General features: G+C 41.0%; 1 protein-coding gene across 4 annotated transcripts in view; it reads right to left on the reverse strand.

Annotated features, from left to right (window-relative positions):
- The window catches only part of samd11 (sterile alpha motif domain containing 11), a 59,146-nt gene extending 46,067 nt beyond the window's left edge, over positions 1-13,079 (reverse strand). For 3 of the 4 annotated variants that reach the window (XM_026921218.3, XM_026921219.3, XM_026921217.3), the window contains exons 1-2: positions 11,754-13,079; positions 9,993-10,084 (exon numbers count right to left, since the gene is read on the reverse strand). In XM_026921218.3, the coding sequence (XP_026777019.3) occupies positions 9,993-10,084; positions 11,754-12,210 (549 nt within the window). In that variant the 5' untranslated portion in view covers positions 12,211-13,079. Of the gene's footprint in view, positions 1-9,992; positions 10,085-11,412; positions 11,725-11,753 lie in introns of those variants that run through there. The other variant, XM_026921220.3, reaches the window with a different exon arrangement.
- Between the last annotated feature and the right edge of the window lie 11,236 nt (positions 13,080-24,315).

Raw genomic sequence — 24,315 nt, forward strand, 5'->3', positions numbered from 1 at the left:
TTAGCATATGAACAAATTGTAAGAAATGTTGGAATCTGTGGATTCGGATCTGAGATAAGCAGACAACCTGAGCGTGACGCACCGAGAGTTGAAGTAGAAACAGTAAAACAGTAAAAGTTTTGTATGGTAAACATTTTTAAAGGTTCTTTATATAGACGAAATCAAAAGCATACAAAAACCAAAACAGCTTCAGACCTCAAAGGGTAAAATAAGTTAAATTACAACTATAATAGTTACCTAGACAGTGCACTCTCTTAAAAGTTGTAGGAAATGTGCAATACTCTAAACTTCCATCCATAAAATTCCACAAAACCCATTACAGACTGAGAAACAGTGCATCACTAATAAGAAGGTCATGTGGAAGATAACTGATCCTAGCTTAGGGATGGAGGTGGGGTCAGAGAAGGAGACGTGATACTGACTCCATCTCTTCCACTGTCCCTCTCATACATCTAAAGAGATGGAGGGATAAAGAAGAAGAATAGCTTTGGGGGGTTAGTGCGACCTTTACAGTGACCCTTACTGAGTCTCTGTCTTCCCTTGTGTGAGGGAATTGTGAGAAGGGGTGAGAAAAAGTAAAAGAGAAAGCTTGTCTGGGGTTGTAATGTATGGAAGGATATGCCTTTGAAATCCTCAACAGTAAAGGCAGTGCATGGGACCGAGTATGTGTGTGTGTGTGTGTGTGTGTGTGTGTGTGTGTGACTGCATGTGAGCACGCCTGTGTCTCAGTTCTGTCAAACTCCGGCTAGCCCTGGAGCTATCCATACTTCCGCACGCAAGGCCAGCACACACATACAGACACACATACACACAGACACACACACACACACACCCGCACACACACACACACGCACACACACCCATGGCATCCCACAAGGACAGCAGTGTGAGTGGCAGGCTGGGGCAGGGGGTGGGGGAAACTAGCCAAGAGGCAAACAGGTGCAGGCCCTCTGGATTCTCTCAAGTGGCATACGTTAAAAGAAGAAGAAAAAAAGGGAGAAAGATGAAAACATCTCAGAGGATGAGCAGGCTGCATAGTTCCATAGTCCCATACAGTATTTGTATGTTTTTCAGTTTTGCACATTTGGCTCTGTTCTTGGAGACTGAGATGTGAAGTTGGTGCAACGCTCTTTACAAGGTAAAGGGGGTCATGAGATTTTTCTCATTAAAAATAGTCATCAGGAAACACAGACTGTCACCTTCAAAGGAAAACAAGTTTCACTGCCCAAGTAAAGTGGGTGTATAGACTACATGGGCATCTGACAGCTATAGTAAGTCACAGGAATGCACCAATTTAGTAGTGAGACTGCAGAGGCACTAAAGATGTCTTCCTGTCCCCCAATACGCCCCCATTCTGCCATTCTCCCCCCCCAACTGCTCTTGTCCTGCACCTAGACCTTGTGGTAAGCCCCCACTCAGCCCCCAGGTCCTATTCAGCACTGTTTCCGGCACACTGTTGTTCTGGCAACACACTTCCGCGTAACGTATGGTGTTCCAAAACAAAAACATGAAATGCTGGGCTTGAGCACAGACTGGGCTGTACACCCACACACACACACACACACACACACACTTGTGGTCAGGTAATTCTAAAGGATGGAAAATGTATTGAGTTAGAATTTCCAATAAGCAACACTTCTGTGAAGGAGTCCTCCTGCACTGAATGTCTACCTTGAAGTGAGACGAGCTCTATTTACACTGTCCATCAAGAAACAAACACGTACACACACACACACACACACACACACACACACACACACACACACCAAGCTACAAGCATCCTAGTTCTGGTTATACTGTGGTTCTTCTCGGCTAAAGAATCTACAGACATACATAACAGACACAAGAAACAAGCAGATTTGCTCTAAAAAAAATTAAAGCTATCAGGAGTTTACTATTGGAAAAGGTTCTCTGTGGGAATAATCTTATAACATGGCAGTAGCTTGATATAAGTGTCCCGTTAGTTAGTATGTGTTTAAATAAAAACACTAATTCGCATAAAATAAATATTACATTTCACACTTGTTAAGCAACAGGAGTCATTCACTAAAAATCAATGCCACCAATACAATATTCATAACTACTGACTGGTTGAAAAATTCTAGGCTGGTCTGTCCTAAAGGATATACAATATCTTCTTTCTAACACACATGTAGTTGAATAAAGTGTTTAAACTAATTTTCTGTCTTTTTTTCAGAGTGACAAAATACTTTTAAATGAGGAGGTTCAAAGTTTCTCTTCAGCTGTTCAGAATTTTTCGCTCAGACTAAAAAAATGAGGATATTACGTAAAAGCCAAGAGATGTTATTTCCCCGAAGGTGTGCTGCTATGTCACTGAGGGACTGTGTGCGCTTTCTCTCTGTCACACTCAAACTCCTGCTCTCCTACTCTTACACATGAATACACACATACACACACACACACATACACACACAAACACACGTATCGCGGTAGCAGCCCGTGACATTCCTGCAGCTGCGGCGCGCTTGCATGTGGCCCTCCCTTCCTCCCCCATTGCTCTCCCTGGGGGAAGAATGCCTAATGAGTCACGCGTCTGTCTGCCGTAACCTCCACTTGTGTGTGTGTGTGTGTGTGTGTGTGTGCGTGTGAGCTGTAACGGCGCTGTGTGTGAGTGTGGAGGCGGAATGGCGGGCAGACTTGGCGCGAGCTTTTTTTTGGGGGGGGGGGGGTGGAATGGGGAGAGGGAAGGAAGGAGGGAAGAGAGGAAGGGAGGAGGAGTGTGGAGGGCTGGCGGCAGTTACTGCACCTAGTTTCAACCACTGGAACATTGGAAAGAGAGAGAGAGAGAGAGAGAGAGAGAGTGAGAGAGAGAAGCAGAAAAGAAAAAAACTTGCTCAATCTGCGGGAACCCGTCTCCCATCCGTGTCCAACAACAAATCCACTTTTACTGTTTTCCGTTAAAGCCACGTGAAAATCCCAAGAACTTATTACATACGTCACATATTACACACAATATCTAACAGAAACATATCCATTAGTTGTATCATTTTATCAAGAAAGACAGGACGAAACGCAGGCCTAATGGAGGGAACGGCCCTTCAAACCATATTACATCACTTTGTTTAAAACAACAGTAAGAAAAATACACACATGCATGTATTAAAGGCAAAACCATTCTATTTTTTTCCATCAGCAAAAGGATTATATGATATAGTGTCAGAGCTGGATACAGTTTCCTGAAAGACAAGAGAGCACTGTAGGAAAGTAACCCCCCCGGCCTGTCTCAGTCCAGTGGAGCGCTTCCCCACACTGGGACGTCAGCGGCAGCGCAGCCATGCGTGCCAGCCGCTCTCTGCCTGTGTTTGGATAGACTCACCAAGAGAGCCATGGGAGAGCGTTACGGACAAGTAACGACTCCACCGCGGCCCTCAGAAAGCAGACCAACAGGAGGCCAGAGAGAGAGAGGGGACAGAAAAGGACTGTTCAATTAAAATGAAGCAAACAACTACTTGCAGCATAAAACAAACACATGGATGGGCAAAAAACATGCCAAAATGTAGTCTGATCCATAACACAAAATATCCAAATGTAAATGGATCCTAAAATACTGATATAAAACAAAGAATGCAGTATTTTTTATCTTAATTCTGAAGTACATGAGGTCAGGAAGGCAACATTAGCATACTAGTGGATCATAGCTAATGCTGTACCACTGCTAGTGTGCACTAAATCTATTTATATTTATCAGTTACACTATTTGTTTGGTTTCTAGGTCATTTATGAACCATAGATGTTAATCTGCTGTTATATTTTTCTCCCTGCTGTAGCAGGAGCTTAACATCACTACAAGATATTAGCATCTTTGACTGCTAGCTAGCACCCACCTTACTACCTAGCATTCAGCTCACTAGCTAGCAAAAAGTATGACTAATAACATACATTATGATCATGTGAAATCATTTAAACACTGATTAAACAATGAACTCTTATGAAACTAGTCAATTAGGACATTGCTAGCTCTCCATTTCCTCTCTGACAAGCCAGAAAGGTGTTTTTGAAGATGCGGTTCTGTTCATGAAATTTGATATGATTTAGCCATAGAGCAGAGCAACAGATATTCCATTTCAAACACACATATCAGAAATCACTCCCATCCCTGACTTTAAGCTTTAAAAATCTACAGTTGGGAGGATTGGCCATATTACGCCTCAATTTTGATACTGCTAAACATGAAGTCTGATAAGGTCTAATAAAGTTTTTTTCTAATAAAGTTTGAAGAAAAACATTCACACATGCGCACACATGGACAAATACACTCATCCGTCTGTAAGTTCCACCACTTTTGCCCCATCTGTGCATCTCCAGGAGTTTACTTTCACACTGATTTCATAACACATGGCTGCTTGTTAGCGTGAAGGTGCACAACAGCTGTCATTACGTTGTATTGCACTGAAAGCAAAGTGCCAAATGAGATGAGCAGGTAGAGCCGCTGCTGACGTCTGTGGAGGTTTTTCTGGCGCATTGAGAGTCGCATTAATTCACTAACGTAACAGACCGCAGGGCAGACTCGCTCACTCCTGGGCCTGAGGAGGGATCCTGTCGTTGCCATAGCAGCATAGCCGCAGCTCCATGTGGGGGATACAAACTCTCACACAAACGTACTTGGGACACACACACATACACACACGCGTACACATGCACACGTTTTCTCTAACCCCCCGCAGTGAGGGAGCTGTTGTGAGACAGAGTGGCGTCAGCCGCTATTCCGGCCTGTACACAGCCCTGCAGCTCTGCTCTGTCAAATGAGAGTCGTACTGCCGAGATAAAGCTCTCCTAATACCATGTTCTATAGTGCTAAACCAAGACTGCCTCATTAGAGTGCTCTTATTGGGCTGCTGAGTTTTAATCATGCCATGACTACTCATAGGGGTGGATGATGTGGCAAAAATATTATATCACAATAATTGAATATACATTTTCCTGATGCATAGTATGTATATATTTAGTACATATTTAGCCTTGCTGATAAATTTGCCAAAAAAACATACACAACCATACAAAATATATTTTTTAAAAACTAAATATATAAAATTATAACTGGACAAATAAAACAACTGGTAAAAAATTGAGGACTCATTAAGTAAAAAAAATGAACATTGACTTGTTGAGTTAAGCTAGCTTTACGCTGTATGATTTTCAGCCCAATTTTGTTGTTGCAGACAAAAATTAAGAGGTGAGATCGGTGGTCTTAAGAACACCAGTGAGTGATTTAGTGCCACTGTGACCAAAGACAGTAAATGACAAAGTTCAGAAATAAAAAATCTCAGAGTGCAACTGCTGCTATGACACTACTCTAAGAGCCACAAACAGGAGGACAGCATAACATGATGCGAAACTCACAGGACAGTTATAAATACAGTAGTAGTAATTGTGAAATTCCTTATGAGCGCAAGCTCACTTTGAAAGTTATGCAACCCCATTTTCTGCATGAACCGGGATGGCGTAAGCAGAACGTAGTAGTTTTCTTTAATCACAGATCTACCGTAAGAGGCACTTCCATTGTATAATCGGACATGGTGAACGTTATTGTCTGCTGTCAAATTCAGCCAAGATTTTATTGGGATCATCTCAGTGTGATAGTAAAAATATTGCTGAAATCACACAGTGTAAAACCTGCATAACAATAAATTTGGGCTGTGTTGTACCCATAATACTCTCAGAAAAATGTGTATCTTCACATTACTTATCACGATATCAATATCATATCGGCGTACTGCCCTGCCCTAACCACTTGTTATATTACTGCCATTATACTTCAGTGTAAGTGCATGTAAAGTAATGGCAGTCCTAGTGCAGTTACAATGCAGCTCTCAGACATTTGATGTTGTTTATAGCAGTTGTTTCTGTATAAAGTTTTGTACTGTATCATATGGTTATGTAATGTATTCTTCATAATGATCCTACTCAGTGTGTAATAGATTTCTTCCTGCTGTTGCTGCACAGGAAGTCTATGTGTTATAGCTAACAACCCTCTAAAGATCACATCATTCTTCTGTAATAGTTTCTTGTCAATGTCTGCTCATAGCCAGACTATTAACACATGAACATCTCTAAATTTCCATAAGCATGACATATAATTATACCTTCTGTAGAGGTCTCAGATGTTTGACGTTCTTTATAAGAGTTATAAGATATAATATCGTTATGTGATGTATTCTCTTTAACATCCTTTCCATTCCCAGACATGGAAATTCTACAGTAACTAAGCTCATAAGTCACACAAACAAAATCCAAAACATCCGCAACAGATCTCATACATATTAAGCAATCAACTTTTGTCCAGTTCAAGATGATAAGCCGCCATTAAGATCATCTACTTAAGATCATTAATAAATTAATGCCTATTTTAGTGGAAATGATGCAGAAACTCCTGAACTGACCCCTCACTCCAGTCAGCCATATCCCCGACCTCCTGCATGGCAACCTTTTCCAACCCAGGATGAAGTGGAGGGAGGGGTGGGATGGAGGGGGTGCTGATTCGAAGAGATATTTACGAGCCGGAGGAGAGTGCAATTTCCTGCCGGCCTCCGCTAGTTCCGCTGAAAAAACAGAGCGGAGGAAGCACATTTCTCCTGGGAGACAACAGCCAGCGTGGCTTGTCAGCTTGGGCTCTTAAAGGAACCCGTGCACATTTAGACCACCCTACAAACACAACACTGAGACCTACAAAGTCTCTATATAAGGATTAGGACAGATTTAACCCCTAATACACCAATAATGATTTGCACGTGTGTATGATCAGTAAGTATAAATGGTCTAGTACATCTATCATAACAGCTCTTTTATCAATTCAGCTAACCAGTTTAGCATTATAAGATGGTATTACCTATAGCCTACTTACGAAAAGGTCACAATGGGGAATGTTTGTCGCAACCTCAGTCTGGTGAGAAGGCATCTGTTCAACAATAGTGATGTGTCAGAATGGTAATACCAGTTATCGACTTAAGTTCAATTAGCTCACTGCTAATGTACAACTGTGCTCTACTCTTTGGTAGGTAATACTAGCAGATAGCTGTCCTGATAGGCAACTGCCAGGAAGACATTTCAATAACAAAGCCTTGCTTTTGCATTGTCATATTCTCAGCAATTGATTTACAAGTAGATAAACATGTCAAAATGTACTAAAGCCATCATAATTCTGTTCATCACTAGCAAAGTTAGCTTGGCCGGCTAACTTTCAGGTTTACAGGTCATCTTCTAATAGTTTGCATATCAGCCTGTGATAGGTTTGAGCATTATCACTAGCAATCGTTGAATTATTTTTTTCCAAGTACAAAGAATTTTCAAATGAAAATAAATTGTTCATAAGTTTTCACAAAACAAGGTACTATTTGACTTATTAAAAAATATTTTTGGAAAAATTCATTTAGCATTGTATTTAACACTTCACCTCAAAATGAGGAACTAAAACATTAGCTATATGGTTGCTTGACAGGTTTCTGACTGCGAGGATGCAAAGCAAAGCATTAGAAAAGTGTGAGGCCTATGACTGACATGAGTGTGTTCCTGTAATTTACTGTGTTTCTGTTGGTTTGTGTGAATGTTTGTATTATATGCTTGTGAGGGTGAGAGTAATAGCATGAGAGAGAGATAGATCCTATGTGTGTGCATGCACAGGGAGTGTGTCTTGTTATCTCACAGAGAGTTATGGTTTGTGTGTGTGTGTGTGTGTGTGTGTGCCTTGCCCTTAAGGTGTGCGTGTGTGTGTGTTTGTGTAGGGATGCGTGTTGTGTGTGTGTATGCCTTGCCCTTAAGGAGTGTGAGTTTGTGTAGGGGTGTGTGTGTGTGTATGTGTGTGTACAGCGACAGGCAAGGCAAGCTCGGCAGCCCTCTGAGTCCACACCTCTCCCCTCTCACAAATCAGCGTCACGGTTACGGGAAGAAGGAGTGGTGAGGGGAGTACAAACGTTCTTAGAGGCCTTCCGCATCTCCACAGCAAACACCACAGCTAGCAAAGCAGCTTCTCACATAACCTCCATGCCGTGTGCTTGAAAATGCTATGAAAATAGCTTTCAAGCTTTTCAAAAGATCGACTTAGTGATTAACAAAGAAGTGTTCTCTTTTTCAAAAAAAAATATTTAGAAACTATTTTTAACACATTTTTAAGTAATAGCAGGCTTCAGCTTGCAAAAAAAAATCAATCCCCATTCATGATATTTCACTAGATTGGCATAGCCAATGGAAATACTGAAACTAAAAATGAATATGCAAATCAAACCAAATTGCACCCTCAGTGTCATGTGACCTAAACAGCATCTTAACCATGGGCAGCAATAAGATAGTAGATAGACAGGATTAGGCCTAGTCTGAAACTAGCCCAAACTTAGAGCTAGAATAAAATAAAAAGTATCACAGATAGAGAATCTAAATACACAGTATGGGTTAGTTCGAGAATAAGATTTATCTCTATCTAACAGACCTGCCCAATAGTTTAAGTCTATTGATTTGAGAATTATTTGTATAATGTAGAATAGAAGCATCACACCTTCCCTCTAACACATACGGTAATCAGACTGAGACCAGACAAAAGCAATTATCCCACAGATTCCTCAGCGTCTCGTCCAAAACCACTATCTACGCGCCAAGGATACCTTTAGATAATATCCAAGCTCCACTGGCGTTTATCGCCAGTTCTGGTTGTAGCGTGCATCATGAGTTTACCTGCATCAGACACCTCCAGCTTATCTACACTGCCTCTGCCTTGCGTGCCGCACACCCCGTAATCACCCGTAGCCACGCTCAGTAAGCCTCTTACACCCTTCCCTACAGATTAACCGTTAGAGGCGACGACAGATGTGCTCGCTTCAGATAAACAAAAAAAACAGCACCTGTGTGGACAGATTCCGCTGCCTTCCCAGCAGCCAGTCACCCGCGCCCACACCCACACTAACACGCATGCAGACACACCCACACCTGCACACACTTGCAAGCACACACACTCACACACATGCATGGTTTTGTCACCCACTTGCACAAGGGCACAACTGCAAGTGGACTTTTAAAGGTGTGAGGACATATAAGCAGATGGGGGCTAAGGGATATGGAAGTAGACGAGAAACCAATAAGTCAGCTATTTATATTACTGATTAACTCCAGGATATGATCAGCACTTGTTTAATCGAGGTGCAATAAGTGCAAAAGAACTGAAGAAATGTCTTTTAGGAAGAATTTATTACTCCGGTTTGGCACTTAAAAAAAATAAAAATACTTTCATATCAAGATATTATCAAAAGATTATTATGATTATGTTATATACATATATGTATATATATATATATATATATATATATATATATATATATATATATATATATATATATTATGGATTCCTCAAACTGTAATGATTATTTACCTGGTTTGCACTCAAATCATTCCAGCTGAACTGTAGTAACAAAAACTCAAATCATTGAGTGACTCTTTTCCAAGCTGTCTCTTTTCCAAGTTCTTAATACATTTCTAAAACTGTCGCTCCTGTACAATCACATTCCTTTAAAGCATTACAGTTAGTGCACAGTTGCACCCAATCCTCATTCAAAAATCACCTAACATTTTTAAACATCTACAGCAGATCTATAACAGAACTTCGTAAAACGTATTATAACTTCCACTCCAGTAGCTTGGATGGGAGAATCCTGACCCGACGGCAACTCTGGAGTTCAACAAACATAAACACACGGTTCCAGACATTTCACCTTTACTTGCACTCAGTGCTAATTAACTTTTCAGGATCACTTTCAGGATCACTTTCAAGTCACCGTCCTCCCGTCTCCCCTACAGTCAACATGCACTAAACCCCAGACCTACATGCGTGTTATCACTTTGGAGCACGCTGATAGCTTTGTATAACTTTCGCATTATGTTTCTTTTTTAAAACTGGTAGCATACAGCAACAATTTTAATAAGACTCTTCAGTACAAAATGATTTTGAAACCAACAACAGAACAAGCAAAAGGATATAAACCCAGCCTTACCACTGGAGAAGAGATCCGACACCCAGGGCAGTCACAGATTGGAGGATGCACCTGTAAGATTCCTTTGGACATAAGTGTCTTTAGACTTTTCCCTGCAATAAAATACAAAATAGTAATTAGAAAAGTGAAGGAAAGAGGAGGGAACGTAAATTATGCAAACAAGATATGTATAGTATAGCTATGTCATGCTTAGAAGTCGAGGTTTTAAAGCATTTTCCTTTAGTGTTATTGAATAAAATAATTATATATCAAAATTTTTTCAAGTATTCTGATTGACAGTTAAATCCTGATGTCCTGACAGCTAAAGTAGTCTAAATGTCTTTACCCCAAAACATGGCAGTATATGAGTCATATAGCCATTTTAAAAAGTTTAAACAAACTCTCAAGCAGTTAAAGCTTATAACAATTTTTATACACAATTTTTCCCTTAGCTCAAATGTACCAGATAAGCCGTGGCATGTTTGGTGGCCAAATTTTACTATCGTTAGTCTTGTGCTCAAGTTTCATTACATTTTGCATGCTGCTCCGTGGTGGGCATGCATCTCCATGACTTGTTAGCTATGGTAGACTTACAGTTAGAGTCGAAGTAAAAAGCAGGCAATTTCCAGTAGAAAATGAAAGCAGACAAATTAGGGTACGAAACAACAAGCAGAAATTGTGTTTTCTTAGAACCATTCCTTTTAAAGGATGCTTCTTGCACTGTCAGAACTAAAGATAGCAGAATGTACCTTTTCATGTTGCTGGTTTAATGCTGTTACCATTAAAGGGACATGTTTTGTGCCTTTAGTATGTACATTTTCTCTGGAAACCTTTCACAAAGGTGCACTTCAGGTAAAAGATACATACTAAAGGCACACAAGTTGTACTCTTCTTAGCAGCCCATCAGCAGCACCTGAAAGCACAGTCTGGTAGCTGTCCTTCTGAAAGTGTGAGCATGAAGGTTTAGACCTCCATAAAGTCCATGAGGAGAATCTACACACCTCTGTAGGAGTGACAGGTTCAACCACTCACTGTCTCGCTCTGAAATCAGATTCTAGCTTTAAAGTGTTTGTAAACACGAAACGCCATGTCTCTTAGTGCACTAGTCTGAAGCTACAGTGAAGCGCTCGAGCTCGGAGTGCAGTGTCGGAACCAGCGCGCGTGCTCCGCTGTGTCCAACTCTACAGCGCGTGCAGCATGGTATAGCGCGGAAAAACACCAAAGCTCATTTACATCTTTCTCCGGCTTGGTATTCAGCGGTGCACTTCTGTGCGTGAAGAGAAAAGACCACATTTAAAGACTAAACCAAAAAGCGTTTCCGCTTAACAGCCTGAAATCGCTGAATATTCGGAACAGAGGTTACACCGAGGCACGAGGAAAATATTCTCAACAACGTTCACAAGATGCACTGAGTATGAAAACATCCTTGGCTCCAACTTACCAGCCTTTAATATCAACTTCTCAAAAGCCTATAATTCAGAGAATTCAGCAGCGGCGCGCGCGACTATCCGAGTATGCACCGCGTGCACATAATGGGACACGTTTATCATCCCGGTTCCGGCTGAATGTGTGACAGATGCCAAATTACGCACGGTCTTATTCCGAATGGGAAGTTAGCGCGTGCTGGTCTGCTGTGCCTCAGTAAACTCCGCACTTATAGTTGGTGTAATGCCGAGTAACCCTTTCCTTCCTAAAAAAAAGTGCACTCAGAAAAGCAATAACTGAAAAGCATAAGATCTAAGTTGTACATCCTGTAGCTCGAGTGTAATGAATGGGACTCACCCTTGTGCCTGATACTCCGCTTCCAGTCCTTGGCCGTTTCTCTGCCGCTGACGAACTGGAACTCGTTGGGTGTGAGCCACTCGCCCCTGTGCTTGATGGAGGGTCCCTTGCTGCCCTGGCACAGTTTGTTGATGTAGAGCAGCGCCTTGTTCTCGCCGCACTCCACCTCGATGCACGGCTCGCCGTTGTCAAAGAACGGCTGAAAGTCGGGGATGGAGGAGAACCTCTCGAGCATCAGGTCGTCCGCGTGCTGGTGATGGAGGTGCTGCCGGTGCAGTGGCGTGTCGCGCAGCCCCAGGTAGGCGCGCGGATGGGCGAAGAGGTGGTCGTACGGCGGCGGATGAGGGGTCACTACCGGGATCGCGGCGGCATTTAAAGGGGCCAAGTATTCGGGCTGCGCAAAGGCGCCTAATGCCATGTCTTCTCCGTCCAATCTCTCCTTTTTGACGGCAGGCATGTTAGCGGTGGAGGAGTGAGTGGCGGCTCGCGCGAGCCAACTTGCGCGTCCTCTCTCTCTCTCTCTCTCCCTCTCTCTGCGTGTCCGTGTTGTTGTTTTTTTTTTTTTTTTTTTTTTTTTAGAGTTCAGATGTCGGCTCGCTCCTGACTCCGCTCTGTGGTTTGTTTTCTTTTCTTTTTCTTTTTCTTTTTTTTTTCCGTGGGACTCCACGCGCCGCTGTGCTGTGTGACGGCAGAGCGCGTGCGTTTTCAGCAGCGGACTCGCTCCGCGCGCTCTTCACTGCGCTGCTGGCGTGACGGGTTCCGGCGCGCGCCTGCCCACCGCATCTAATCGGAGCCGCTCCGCTAATAGGCCGCCTGCCACGCTGCCGCCACGCTGACTGCCACCGCCGCTTAATTAACACCAACTGATCCTGGATCGACTCAGCGCTGCACTTAGGTGTTTCCTTCCAATTACCTCCGTATACTAAATTTAATTTACACTATCCTCCCACACACACACACACACACACACATTATACATATACACATACACCACTCTGGATTGATATAAACATAACCTGTTCACCTCGCTCCTATCAAGTTTTTATCAGTATGCAATCTAATATTTATTATCTCCAGCCTAATATTAATGTCTTATTTTAGATTCAAGGGTAAAACCATGCTGCAAAGGTAAACTTCTTATTTCTGACAGAGACCAATATTAATTATCCTTCTTCGATCTCTAATATTAATTTGCGTGCAGAAAGAATGTCTACAGCTAATGGGACGTCTGCTTGTTTTTTTTTTCTGCCTTTAACCCTCCATGTGCCGTTAAAGTCACGCTTTAGTTATACCCAGCCCAAATAAGATTTGCGCTCTCCGCCGCTTCTCTAACTTGGCCCATTTAAACAGCGGAGGTAGTCCTGGCGCCAAAAAGCGAAGGGGGTTTGCGACGGGCGGCGGAGAGTAACCCTTTACAATCGCCTTAACAAACAACATTACTGTTCCGAATCTGACTCTGCCTTTCATATCTTATTTTTCTGACATTCTGTCACTGAAAGCCAAATCAGATTTACTCCTATAGCCCTAAACCATGTCACACTAAATTCTTAATAATTAATTGCCAGTTAACACATTAAGCAGCAATAAACATTAAATGGGGTCTTTACAGCGCTGTAATTTGCTGTCCTTTTGTGTGAGCCAATAAAATGGTGGGACCATAAGGCTATAGATTGTAACAAGACAGTGTAATGTGGTGCTGTACACAGCAGAATTGCTTTGGCAATATTATAATAAAGAGACCAACACTCAGGGGATTTTTTCTGTGTTTTCTGTCTGTTTTATTATATCTCATAAAATATGAAATACAAATTATGTTGGCCTACAGGTCTTTTTTTCAGAGAATATAATATAAAATCTTAATAGATACATTAATTACCATAGAAATAGGGTGATAATAACATTGCAGCAGAATTACTTTAAACACATGAATCACTTACTAATAAATGACACAGTGTCTCTGTTATGGTGATAGTGACAGCCACCATATTCGACCAATAGAAAAGTAATTTCTGTTAGATTTATGGATTATAATTATCATGTGAATTTGAATTAGCTTGTCATTTTTACTCATAGCTCATATACATTCTGAATATTAAAATGAGTCATCTGATTAGTAAACCCTGGACAGGAACCTGTAGGGACCCCCTTTCTACCCTGTCATGCATGAACCTATGCAGGAAACATTACTCACTTTTTAAAATGAGCTGAAAAGAGTTAGGACCTAACTGATTGCTCATTGGTTACAAATTTAGACCCACACACCAATAACATTTCTGAATTTGTTTCAGATTTTGTGACTTTACATTCTTTGGTTCGTATTTTATTAGCCCACTGATGCTGATAGGTGCTGTGACTTAGCATAATGACCAATCAGTCTAATTATTCGGTTTAAATTTATGCTTGTCTAGGGCCCCCCAGTGGCCAGGGTCTTTGGGCACATGCCCAGTAGGCCCAGTCAGTAATCCATCCCTGCATCAGACCCAATTTACTGTTAACCCATAACACACTCTGGCTCTCTAAAAGGTCTTTGATGACACATTACTTGTAGTCTGTATGTACGTACCAGTGCTTCAGTAGTATTAATACTGTATTAGTACAGTAATAATGCTGTTTTTTGTTTTTGTTTTCCAGAACAAATTGTTCTGAAAACTCTTGCTTCATTTTCTGCTTGTTCCATTGCACACAACCAGAAACGCTGTTGCTTCTGAAGAACTCAAGACATGACACAACTTATCATACTCAGGAAGTCAAATTCAGGAAGTCAACATTGCCTCCACAAACACACCACTAAAGGACTGGAAAAATAAAAAGGTCAGGAGGTACTGAAAGATTATTTGTATTTGTAGGAGATCCCTGAAACCCTATGTGTGAGGATCCCCTACGGGGGTTACCCCTGCCTACACACATACCCACTCCTCTCTTCATACGAATCATGAGTGAGTCATGAGTTCCTCTCCAGGACTCAAAGAGCAACATTTACGAAAGAGGGGTTCCCCTGAAATTACAGATGATAGTGGTGTACGTCCCACACACCCTAGGTACAGGAAGGGTTCCCCTGAACTTTTCAGTCCCCATCTCACACACACACACACAGTTTTATGCTCTCTTCCTCTATCACCCTACTATTTAGTGGCAGCCACCCACTTATTATGAGTAGCATATTTACTTTTAATTTCATCACCTGCTTTGCAGGAAATCTGAACTGCCTTCAGGAACTAGTCTAAATCTCAGTCTGTATTGACAGACAGATATTTTTGTGAACCACAAGCCTAAAAAATGTAAAAGTTTTAAATAGAAGTACTGTCCAGTAGTACAATAATAATTATAAATGAAGAGGAATACATGTAATACAGCATCCTGAAAGTCAAAAAAGTAGACAGCCTTAATCATTCAAATTTTGAAGTCCAAATTTATGTGTTGTGTCTAGATCAGTATTTCCCACATTAATGGACGTTTTTCTGATGTCCAGTATGGAGCTTTGAGTAAGTGATGCTCTATGTAATTGTTGACAGTTGATAAAGTGAAGTAAAAAAAAAAATCTTTCAAACCTCACAAAATGTAAAGCTATTTACAGTGCTGTCTGTTAAAAGACAATTAAGCTGTTTTTGTCTGTGAGGACAGAGTATAAATTCTGTAGCTAACATTATACTCCAATGTGGGTTCCAGTGTCATAGTTGATTTATATTCATTCATCTTCAGTGCTTTATCCTGGTCAGGGTCACAGTGTCACAGTGATCTGGAGCCTATCTCGGGAGCACCAGGCGTGAGACAGGAATATACACCCTGGATGGGACACCATTACATCGCAGGCCACCACGCATACACACACAGTCACACCTAGGGGCAATTTAAGAAGAAGAAGAAGAAGCCTTTTTTGGTCACATATACATTACAGCACAGTAAAATTCTTTTCTTTGCATATCACAGCTTGTTAGGAAGCTGGGGTCAGAGCACAGGGTCAGCCATATTACTGCACCCCTGGAACAGAGAGGGTTAAGGGCCTTGCTCCAGGGCCCAGGAGTGGCAACTTGGTGGTGCAGGGGCTTGAACCCCCAGCCTTCTGATCAGCAACCCAGAGCCTTAACTGTTGAGCAACCACCGCCATGAAGAGTAGCCAATCTACCTACCAGTAGGACGAAACCGGAAAACCTGGAAGAAACCCATGCAGATATGGAGAGAACATGCAAAGAACATGCAAAACTCCACACAGACAGCAACCCAAGGTTAGGACCCTAGGACCCTGGAGCTGAGAGGAGGCTACTCTACTAGTTGTACCACCCTAGCAAATTTATTCTAAATTTGTGATACAATATTTTTAGACTCGTCATGCTTTAGAGCTAAACTCTACACAATATACAGTAGTTCTTTTATTCAGAACATTTCCAGCTATTAAAGTCTAATTTGTAAAATAGCAGTTTAACAAGCAGTTTTTGACTCACCCAACACCCACTCTAAGTAAAAATGTGTTAAAAAGAACAAAGACTGTGTTACTTTTAACACACACTTGTTTAGTTAAAGATAACTGATTTGTATTGAGCACAACCACTGTGTTATTACATTTAACAAAAGCAATATGGTCAAGGTTTTACTGCAAATAATGTGTTAAAATTTCATCCACTAGTTAAGACTGCTTTATGTTGCTTGCATGACACACATGTAAAGTCAAAAAGCACTAATGTACCTGTTAATGGTAGTCCACAAAGTGATTTTGAGGCTAATTTTAACACTTATTTGAAACAATATGAAACAAAATGTGTTATAATAATGATGCTACAAAAAGTGTAGCACATCGTTTTGAAGAATAAACACAATACACATACTAGAGTTAATAAATATGTAATTAAATTGACAGTAAAATAAAACAAACTGGTACAAACTGATTTTTTTTTTACGAAGTTTAGTAGATATATCATAAATGGACTAGGACCCACACTCAAGCAAAACAAAACAACAACTAACAAGATGCTAGCAGTACAATAAAACAAGATACTGTAGCATATTAAGCGAGTCCCTGGAGGACTAGTGGTTAGGCCTCGATGCTCTCACCGCTGTAGCCCGCGTTTGATTCCTGGCCAGGGAACCGACCCCCAGCCACTGGGGCTGCACAAGACAGTGCACTTCCAGTGCCGTTCCCAAGCCCGGATAAAAACTGGGGAGGGTTGTGTCAGGAAGGGCATCCGGCGTAAAAACTGTGCCAAACCAAATATGCGGACCCCTAACGGGAGCAGCCGAAAGAACAACAACAACAACTACAACTGTAGCATATCAAGTGTGTGTCTTCTACAGTCATGGGCTTTATATGACTCAGTGCTTTCCATATGGCATTATCACCACAGCAAGAATCTTCCATTTATTTCAAAGTCAATTGTACAATCTGTGGAAGCAGTGTTAATTAATAACAGTTAGAATTAAATAACCCTCGTAAATTTGTTCATTTATTCATTTATTCCAGGCTTTTTTGTTGTTGTTGTTGTTTTATTCTTGAATAAGAGAGACTTGAATCAACCCAATCAACACTATTTAACACTGAGGAAACCGACTAGATGAAATAATAGTCTCCTTTGGTCGACAGTCCATAGACCCCTTGGAGTGCCCCCCACCTCCGTTGTTGGCAGCGGCCCCGGAGCCGCAGCGCTGCCGGCGGGGGAGAGAGGTAATAAATAACCCGGGGAGAGGAGCGGAGACCGCCGGACGGTGCACGCTCTGACCTGACAAATCCTCCCTGGAAAACCATCAGAGGGCGAGAGCCCACCCCTAGCGCTTGGAGCCAGCCTTTCAGACATGAACAGCGGCAAAATATACTAGCAGGAGTGGAGGGCAAACAAGCGGCGTCTTTCACTCCACTCCTTACCCTTAACCGCCATGCAGACACTCAGAGAGCAGTTCACAGTTCACTCGTTTGTGAAACGCTGGAAATCATATATATAATATATATATATATTTGGACAATGACAGAGTTTTTGTGATTTTGCCTTTATACACCACCACAATGAATTTGAAATAAAACAATCAAGATGTGATCGAAGTGTAGACTTTCAGCTTTATTTTAAGAGGTTCCACAAAAATATAGCATTTACCATTTAGGAATTACAGCCATTTTCAACAAAGTACCTCCATTTTCATGGGCTCAAAGGTATTTGGACAATTGACTGAGAAGAAGTTAATTGACCAGGTCCGGTCCATTCCCTCGTTACTTCAAGACAAATGAAGCAGACAAAAGGTCTGGATATCAGGTATTGAGCTGGTATTTGGTAGCTGTTCGACTGGAGTTACCAATATGAAGTCCAAGGAGATCTCAATGCAAGTGAAGGAGGCCATCATCAGGCTGAAAAAAACAACATCAATCTATAAGAAAGATAGCAGAAACCTTAGGTGTGGCCAAACCAACAACATAGAAAGGCCTGGAAGACCATGGAAGACAACTAAAGTGGATGATCGCAGAATCCTTTCCTTGGTGAAGAAAAAACCCTTCACAACATCAACAGAAGTCAAGAATACTCTGGAGAAAGTAGGTGTATCATTGTCAAAATCTACACTCAAGAGACACCTTCATGAAGGGTTTACAACAAGGTGCAAACCACTGATAACATTCAAGAACAGGAAATATAATTTCTAAAATTTGTTTTTAGAAAACATCTAAAAAAAGCCTCCCATGTTCTGGAATAAGATTCTTTGGACTGATGAAACCAAGATTAACTTGTACCAGAATGATGGAAAGAGAGAAGTATGGTGAAAGAAAGAAACAGCTCATGATCCAAAGTATACCACATCATGTGTCAAACATGGTGGAGGCAGTGTTATGGCATGGGCATGTATGGCTGCCAATGGAACGGGCTCACTGGTGTTTATTGATGACTGCTGACAGAAGTAGCAAGATGAATTCTGAGGTGTATAGGGCTATACTCTCTGCTCACATTCAGCCAAATGCTACAAAACTGATGGGATGCCGCTTCACAGTGCAGGTGGATAATGACCCTAAACATACTGCGAAAGCAACTCAAGACTTTTTGAAGACAAACAAATGGAATATTCTTCAATGGCCACGTCAGTCGCCTGATCTCAACCCAATAGAGCATGCTTTCCACTTACTGAAGACAAGACTGAAGGCAGAAAGACCCACAAACAAGCAGCAACTGAAGGTGGCTGCAGTGAAGACCTGGCAATTATGTCACTTTGTCCAAATGCCTTTGAGCCCCTGAAAATGGAGGTACTTTGCTTAAAATGGCTGTAATTCCTAAATGGCAAATGCCATATTTTTGTGGAACCTCTTCACTACACTTCGATCACATCTTGATTGTTTTATTTCAAATCCATTGTGGTGGTGTATAAAGGCAAAATCACAAAAACTCTGTCATTGTCCAAATACTTCCGGACCTGAATGTATATATATGTATGTGTGTGTGTGTTTGTGTGTGTGTGTCAGTGACCCATATATTATAACATGTTCCATCCAGGATAAGGAGCCTACCCCAGGGAACTTGGGGCACAGGGCAGGGGACACCCAGGTGCTAACCAAACACAGACAAACTCCCACACCACGGACAATTTAGAGATGTCTCCCTATATGTTGTCAGCCTACAACACATCTTTGGACTGGGGGAGGAAACCAGAGTACAAGGAGGAAACCCCCAAAGCACAGGGAGAATATGCAAGCTCCGCACACACAGAGCGAAGGCGGGATTCGAGCCACCAGCCCCAGGGGTGCAAGGCAAGCGTGCTGAACACTACACCACCGTATATAGCCCCTATAAAACATTTAGCACTTCATACATTGGTGTTGTTCATTTGGCTGCTGTTAATAGAACTTGTTTTGATATCATGCTTATTTTAATAGGGATGCTAAATGGTAAAACTGAGCACTCCGATGAGGGATCAAAGTTTTTAAAAAATCCTTTTTTTTGCTTGAACAGGCAAGGTAGCTGTTGCCTCACAGCTCCAGGGTCCCTGAGCTCAGTGTGTGTGGAGCGTCACATATTATGCCAGTGTCTGTGTGGGTTTCCTCCGGGTTCTCTGGTTTCCTCTCACATCCCAAAAACATGGCGTTGGACTAGCTACTCTAAATTGCCCCTAAGGATAAATGGTCTGCATGGTGCCATCCAGGGTATATTTCCTCCTCGTGCCCAGTGTTCCCGGGATAGGCTCCCGATCCACCATGACCCTGACCAGGATAAAGTGCTCACTGAAGATGAATGAATGATTTTTTTGGAGTTGACATACTATTTTTAACCTGTTCACACACTATTAGAGCCTATATGTGCTGTTTAATTGTCACTTCACTGAAGACCAAATAAGTAAATGCTTTTGAAGAAAAGTAAAAGCCTACTTGCAGCGAAACAACCTGTCAAATGAGGCAGCCAACCAGTTGACAGCAAGAATGTAAGTCTTCTAAAGCAATGTCAGTTAGCGTGCAAGCTTAGTGCAGATGACAGAAGATGACATAGGGAATGTTTTTGCATGCACACATGTATGTGTGTGTGCATGTGGGCTGGTTATGGGACACTCTTGTGCAGATACTATTAGCAAAAAAGTCCACCAGTCCTACTAATGAATTATCAAACGTGAATGTCAAACCATAAGTATATGCATAGTGCCACCAAAACCACAAAAAATTGTTTCTCCTAATGTTCTTTAACTTTTATTTTCAAACAGCGCTTGCGCGGAACTAGGCTGATTATAAACCTTTTTCACAGCGGGTTTAGCCTGATCCTCCTGATGTAGGCCTCTGTGTAATGTGAAACCCGTAGGCGCTTGGGTCAGTGGTGTCGTGCAGTGCCATGGCGGCGCCTTCCTTCTCCTCCTCCTCCTGCCTATCCTTCCTCGTGCTCATCTGCGGGGTCACACGGCATGCTGAGATCTGGCGACCAGAGAAGAGCTGAAGTTGAGAGTAGTGTCAGGAGCTGTCAGCACCCACAGGAGCAATTGAAGAAGCAACACCCGCACCCCCTCTGACCTCCCAAGATACTTCTTATCACTTCCAAAAGCATACTAGAGCACACACATTCATGCACATGCACAAATGTACACACACATTTTTCTGTTTTAAATAGGCTGACTTCGGCTGTGCAAAAAAAAAAAAAAAACCTAAATGAAGATTAGGAACTATGTTTGATCCATTCCTACATTTGAAATGTATTTAACATTTATGGAAGGAGCTTCCAGTGTCAGCACTTTGAATTTTTTTTTTAGGACCGAGCACTCTGCGCTTTCTCAGTTACATGACAAGTGATAAGAGGAACTAACTTTTCTCACAGACATTCCACAACATTAAATGTTACTATAAATGATTAAATGTGCAATGTATCTTTCTTTAATAAATAAAAAAATGTAACTGTTGACAAATCGCTGGGGTATAGGTGGAATAAAACAGTTTAGGACATATATATATATAGGACAATAATCAACATCAAGGTGGTAATCTCCAGTGTTGATAATAGATTAGTGACTGTGCTCAGATTTAAACACATTCAAACTCATATTCAAATGTAATTATCATACACCCGTCATCAGTAAAGTGATTCTGATTAACCCCAAATGAAGATCAGCTGTTTCTGTATGATTTTCTTGACATCATCTTGGTTTCATCTGACTGCTGAAACCATGGCCCTGGGGGGACAGCCCAAATCACCCCCAAACCATGTGGCGAAATGTCTTATGGTCTGATGAGAGCAAGGTAGGACTTTTTGGGCATACTTCTAAAAGATATTTTTGGCTCAAAAACAAGACAGCTTAGCACCCAAAGAACACCATAACCAAGGTGAAGTTATCAAGGATAGCTCCAAATACCAATCTATTTTGGCACAAAACCAGCAGGCCTCTGTTAGACAGGTGAAGATGAAGAAACATTTTAACTTCCAGCACGATAACAACCCAAAGCACAAATCCAAGTCAGAAAAGGAATGGCGTCAGAAGAAGATGATCAACATTTTGGAATGGCTCAGATCTAAATCCTATTGAAACCCTGTGGAATGACTTCAAGAGGGCTGTGCACAATTTGATAGACCTGGAGTATTTTTGCAAGGAAGATTGAAATAAAAAACACAAAAACCTCAGTGAGGAAATCTAGAGTCCCATTTGGGTTCTGCATGTCACCTATTGGGGTTCTGTGTGAACTATTGCTGTGGTTAATAGTAAATCACCATTCATGGTAAAGCAATCAAGTGTCTTTCTGCATATTGCATTGTACAACAAATATAACTGTGTGTACACCTCTTAATATGTGCCTAAAGGAACAAGCTGATTCTACTTGGAGATTGTTGAGAGTGTGTTTAGAGATTTTGTTAAGTTGTCTTCTGTAGTTCATTTCCACGGGGCTGCATATATAGCATGGGCACACCCTTGCCTTTAATAATTTGTGCGGGAAAGGATTGGGCATCCCTGGGCTTGTGGGAGTTATTGGAACCAGTTTTCAACTGTTTGTATGAGGCTGTGATAGGACCATAAATTATTTCTTATCTTTCCCACAATCCATTTTTCATAGGGTTTACAATATGCGAAGGGGTTTTAGAGCAAAGCTCTCCACAGAACTGCATTTATAGAACATTTATTTAGGCTACAGAAACAATTAAATTCAGCCTACTATAAGATAACCAGTGGGGCAATGCTCATTAAGCTGTCTGCTACTATTTTTGCTATAACTGGGAGCCAGCGCAGCCAGATTAGAAAGAGACACATTAGAAAACTTGATTAAAATATGAAATATGGTGGACAGAAAAAAAAACTGCAGACCAGTGCTAGACTATATACAGTAATTCCATATTATATGGGTTGCGATGAGAAAGCTTGTATATAAATGCTATGGTTATAAATTAGCTTTTATATCTTACTTCCTAGCTAGACTGAGTCAGAGAATGATTACATTTGCCAATATTACTACTTACTTTCTTTTTCCCTTTTTAAAATAGTAAGTAGTTAAGTATAGTGAGTTCCTTCCTATCATGAAGAAAAATGCCTTACAACTTTACATTGTCAGTTACCAATGAGTCTAGAAAGTGACAAGATGAATATAAAAATTATTACAAAACAACTCAAGCTCAACCTCTAGGTTTCGGTTTGGTTCCAAGTAACCAAAATCACAATGTGCTTTACAAATGCAGTTAATCGGCATGCTTAAGTTAAACACAAATGAATAATATTCCCATTTAAATATAGTCTAATGATTCGTGTAGTCATCAGTCAAAATTATATTTTGTCAGAGATTAAGACAATACGAGTCTTTCTGACAAAAAGATTTTTTTTTCTGATGCACTGCAGAGAATATACACTGTTCACAGTGCAGAATCCTTTTTCTTTTGTATTTTAACCAACACACATAGCTTATATCTATATATAGAAAAAAATATATAATATGATAATGTGAGTTCACACCAGTACATCAGCTAGAGGACACTAGCAGCACTGGAAAAGTTATATATTTGCTTGCAGAGAATACTTTCTGATCTCTCTGGCCATTATTGATTTTTCCCCATGTGAAGTGAAACCAGCAGTGCTGTGGTTTGAAAAAGCCCTACAACAAGAGCCAAGACGTCAATGAGTCGCCAACACGTTTCAATTAGTGTGCCGTGCAGGCCGATCTGTCCCCTGGGGCACTTCGACACTAAAAGTTGGTCACACCCTAAACCACCTTTATAATATTCAGGGGTATGTGGAATTGGGAAATATTAAAGGGAATTAATAATGTAAATGCATAGTCTATGCTAATCTATGCTAGGGGTGTAATGCAATGCCACTATCTGAATCTGTATCTGTATTCGGATTTAAACCTGAAGTGTGTTTTTTTTTTTTTTTTAAACTAAATGTCACCCTTATCACTATGTTCTGAGAAACACTGCAAAATAATGGGAAAAAAAACAGAGATAGAAATGCCACTGTATCACTGTCATAACTGTCTGTGAATTCTAGCTCTGACAGTTCATCAACCTCAACTACATCATTTGAGTTCATAATTGGACTCAACTAGAGCTGTGTGCAGGCCTGTTTTAATCCCACTCACACAGTTACTATTTTTGCTGGCACCAACATTTTCTACGAATTTTTATGGTTCTACCTAAAATATTGGAGCCTAATTAAAAATGCTGCAATCTTGACCAGGCAGTTACTAAAGATTGCCACACGTTTATGGTAATGAAGGTCATCTTTGTTTGTGAGCTTCATATCTGATCACTCTCGCCCACTCCACTTCTAGTTTAAACCAGATGTCTTGTGAAACTTTCTGACAAAATTTCTAAAATTAAAAAGTAGCGAGTCTCCTATTCATATCTGTATTTGTATCTGAACATATCTGTTCATTCAGAATTATGTATTTGTATTCAGTTACTCTAGGTGAAATACATACAGGCAAAGTACTTAATTCTGTGTTTATCATTCAGTTAAACTTCATACTAATCTAAATGGTAAATGGAGATAGAAGTTTTGCCTAATTAAAACATACAACAAAAACTTATTAGCACTCTTCCAGCAATACAAGCCTGCCCTAGCCTCAGGTCAAAACAATGCAGAATGCAAAAATGTATTAATACTATTTACCATCCTGTTTCACAATGAAGAATAATAAATCTCATAGGAA

The sequence above is a fragment of the Pangasianodon hypophthalmus genome, chromosome 16 (assembly GCF_027358585.1).
Source record: "Pangasianodon hypophthalmus isolate fPanHyp1 chromosome 16, fPanHyp1.pri, whole genome shotgun sequence".
Classification (NCBI taxonomy): Eukaryota; Metazoa; Chordata; class Actinopteri; order Siluriformes; family Pangasiidae; genus Pangasianodon; species Pangasianodon hypophthalmus.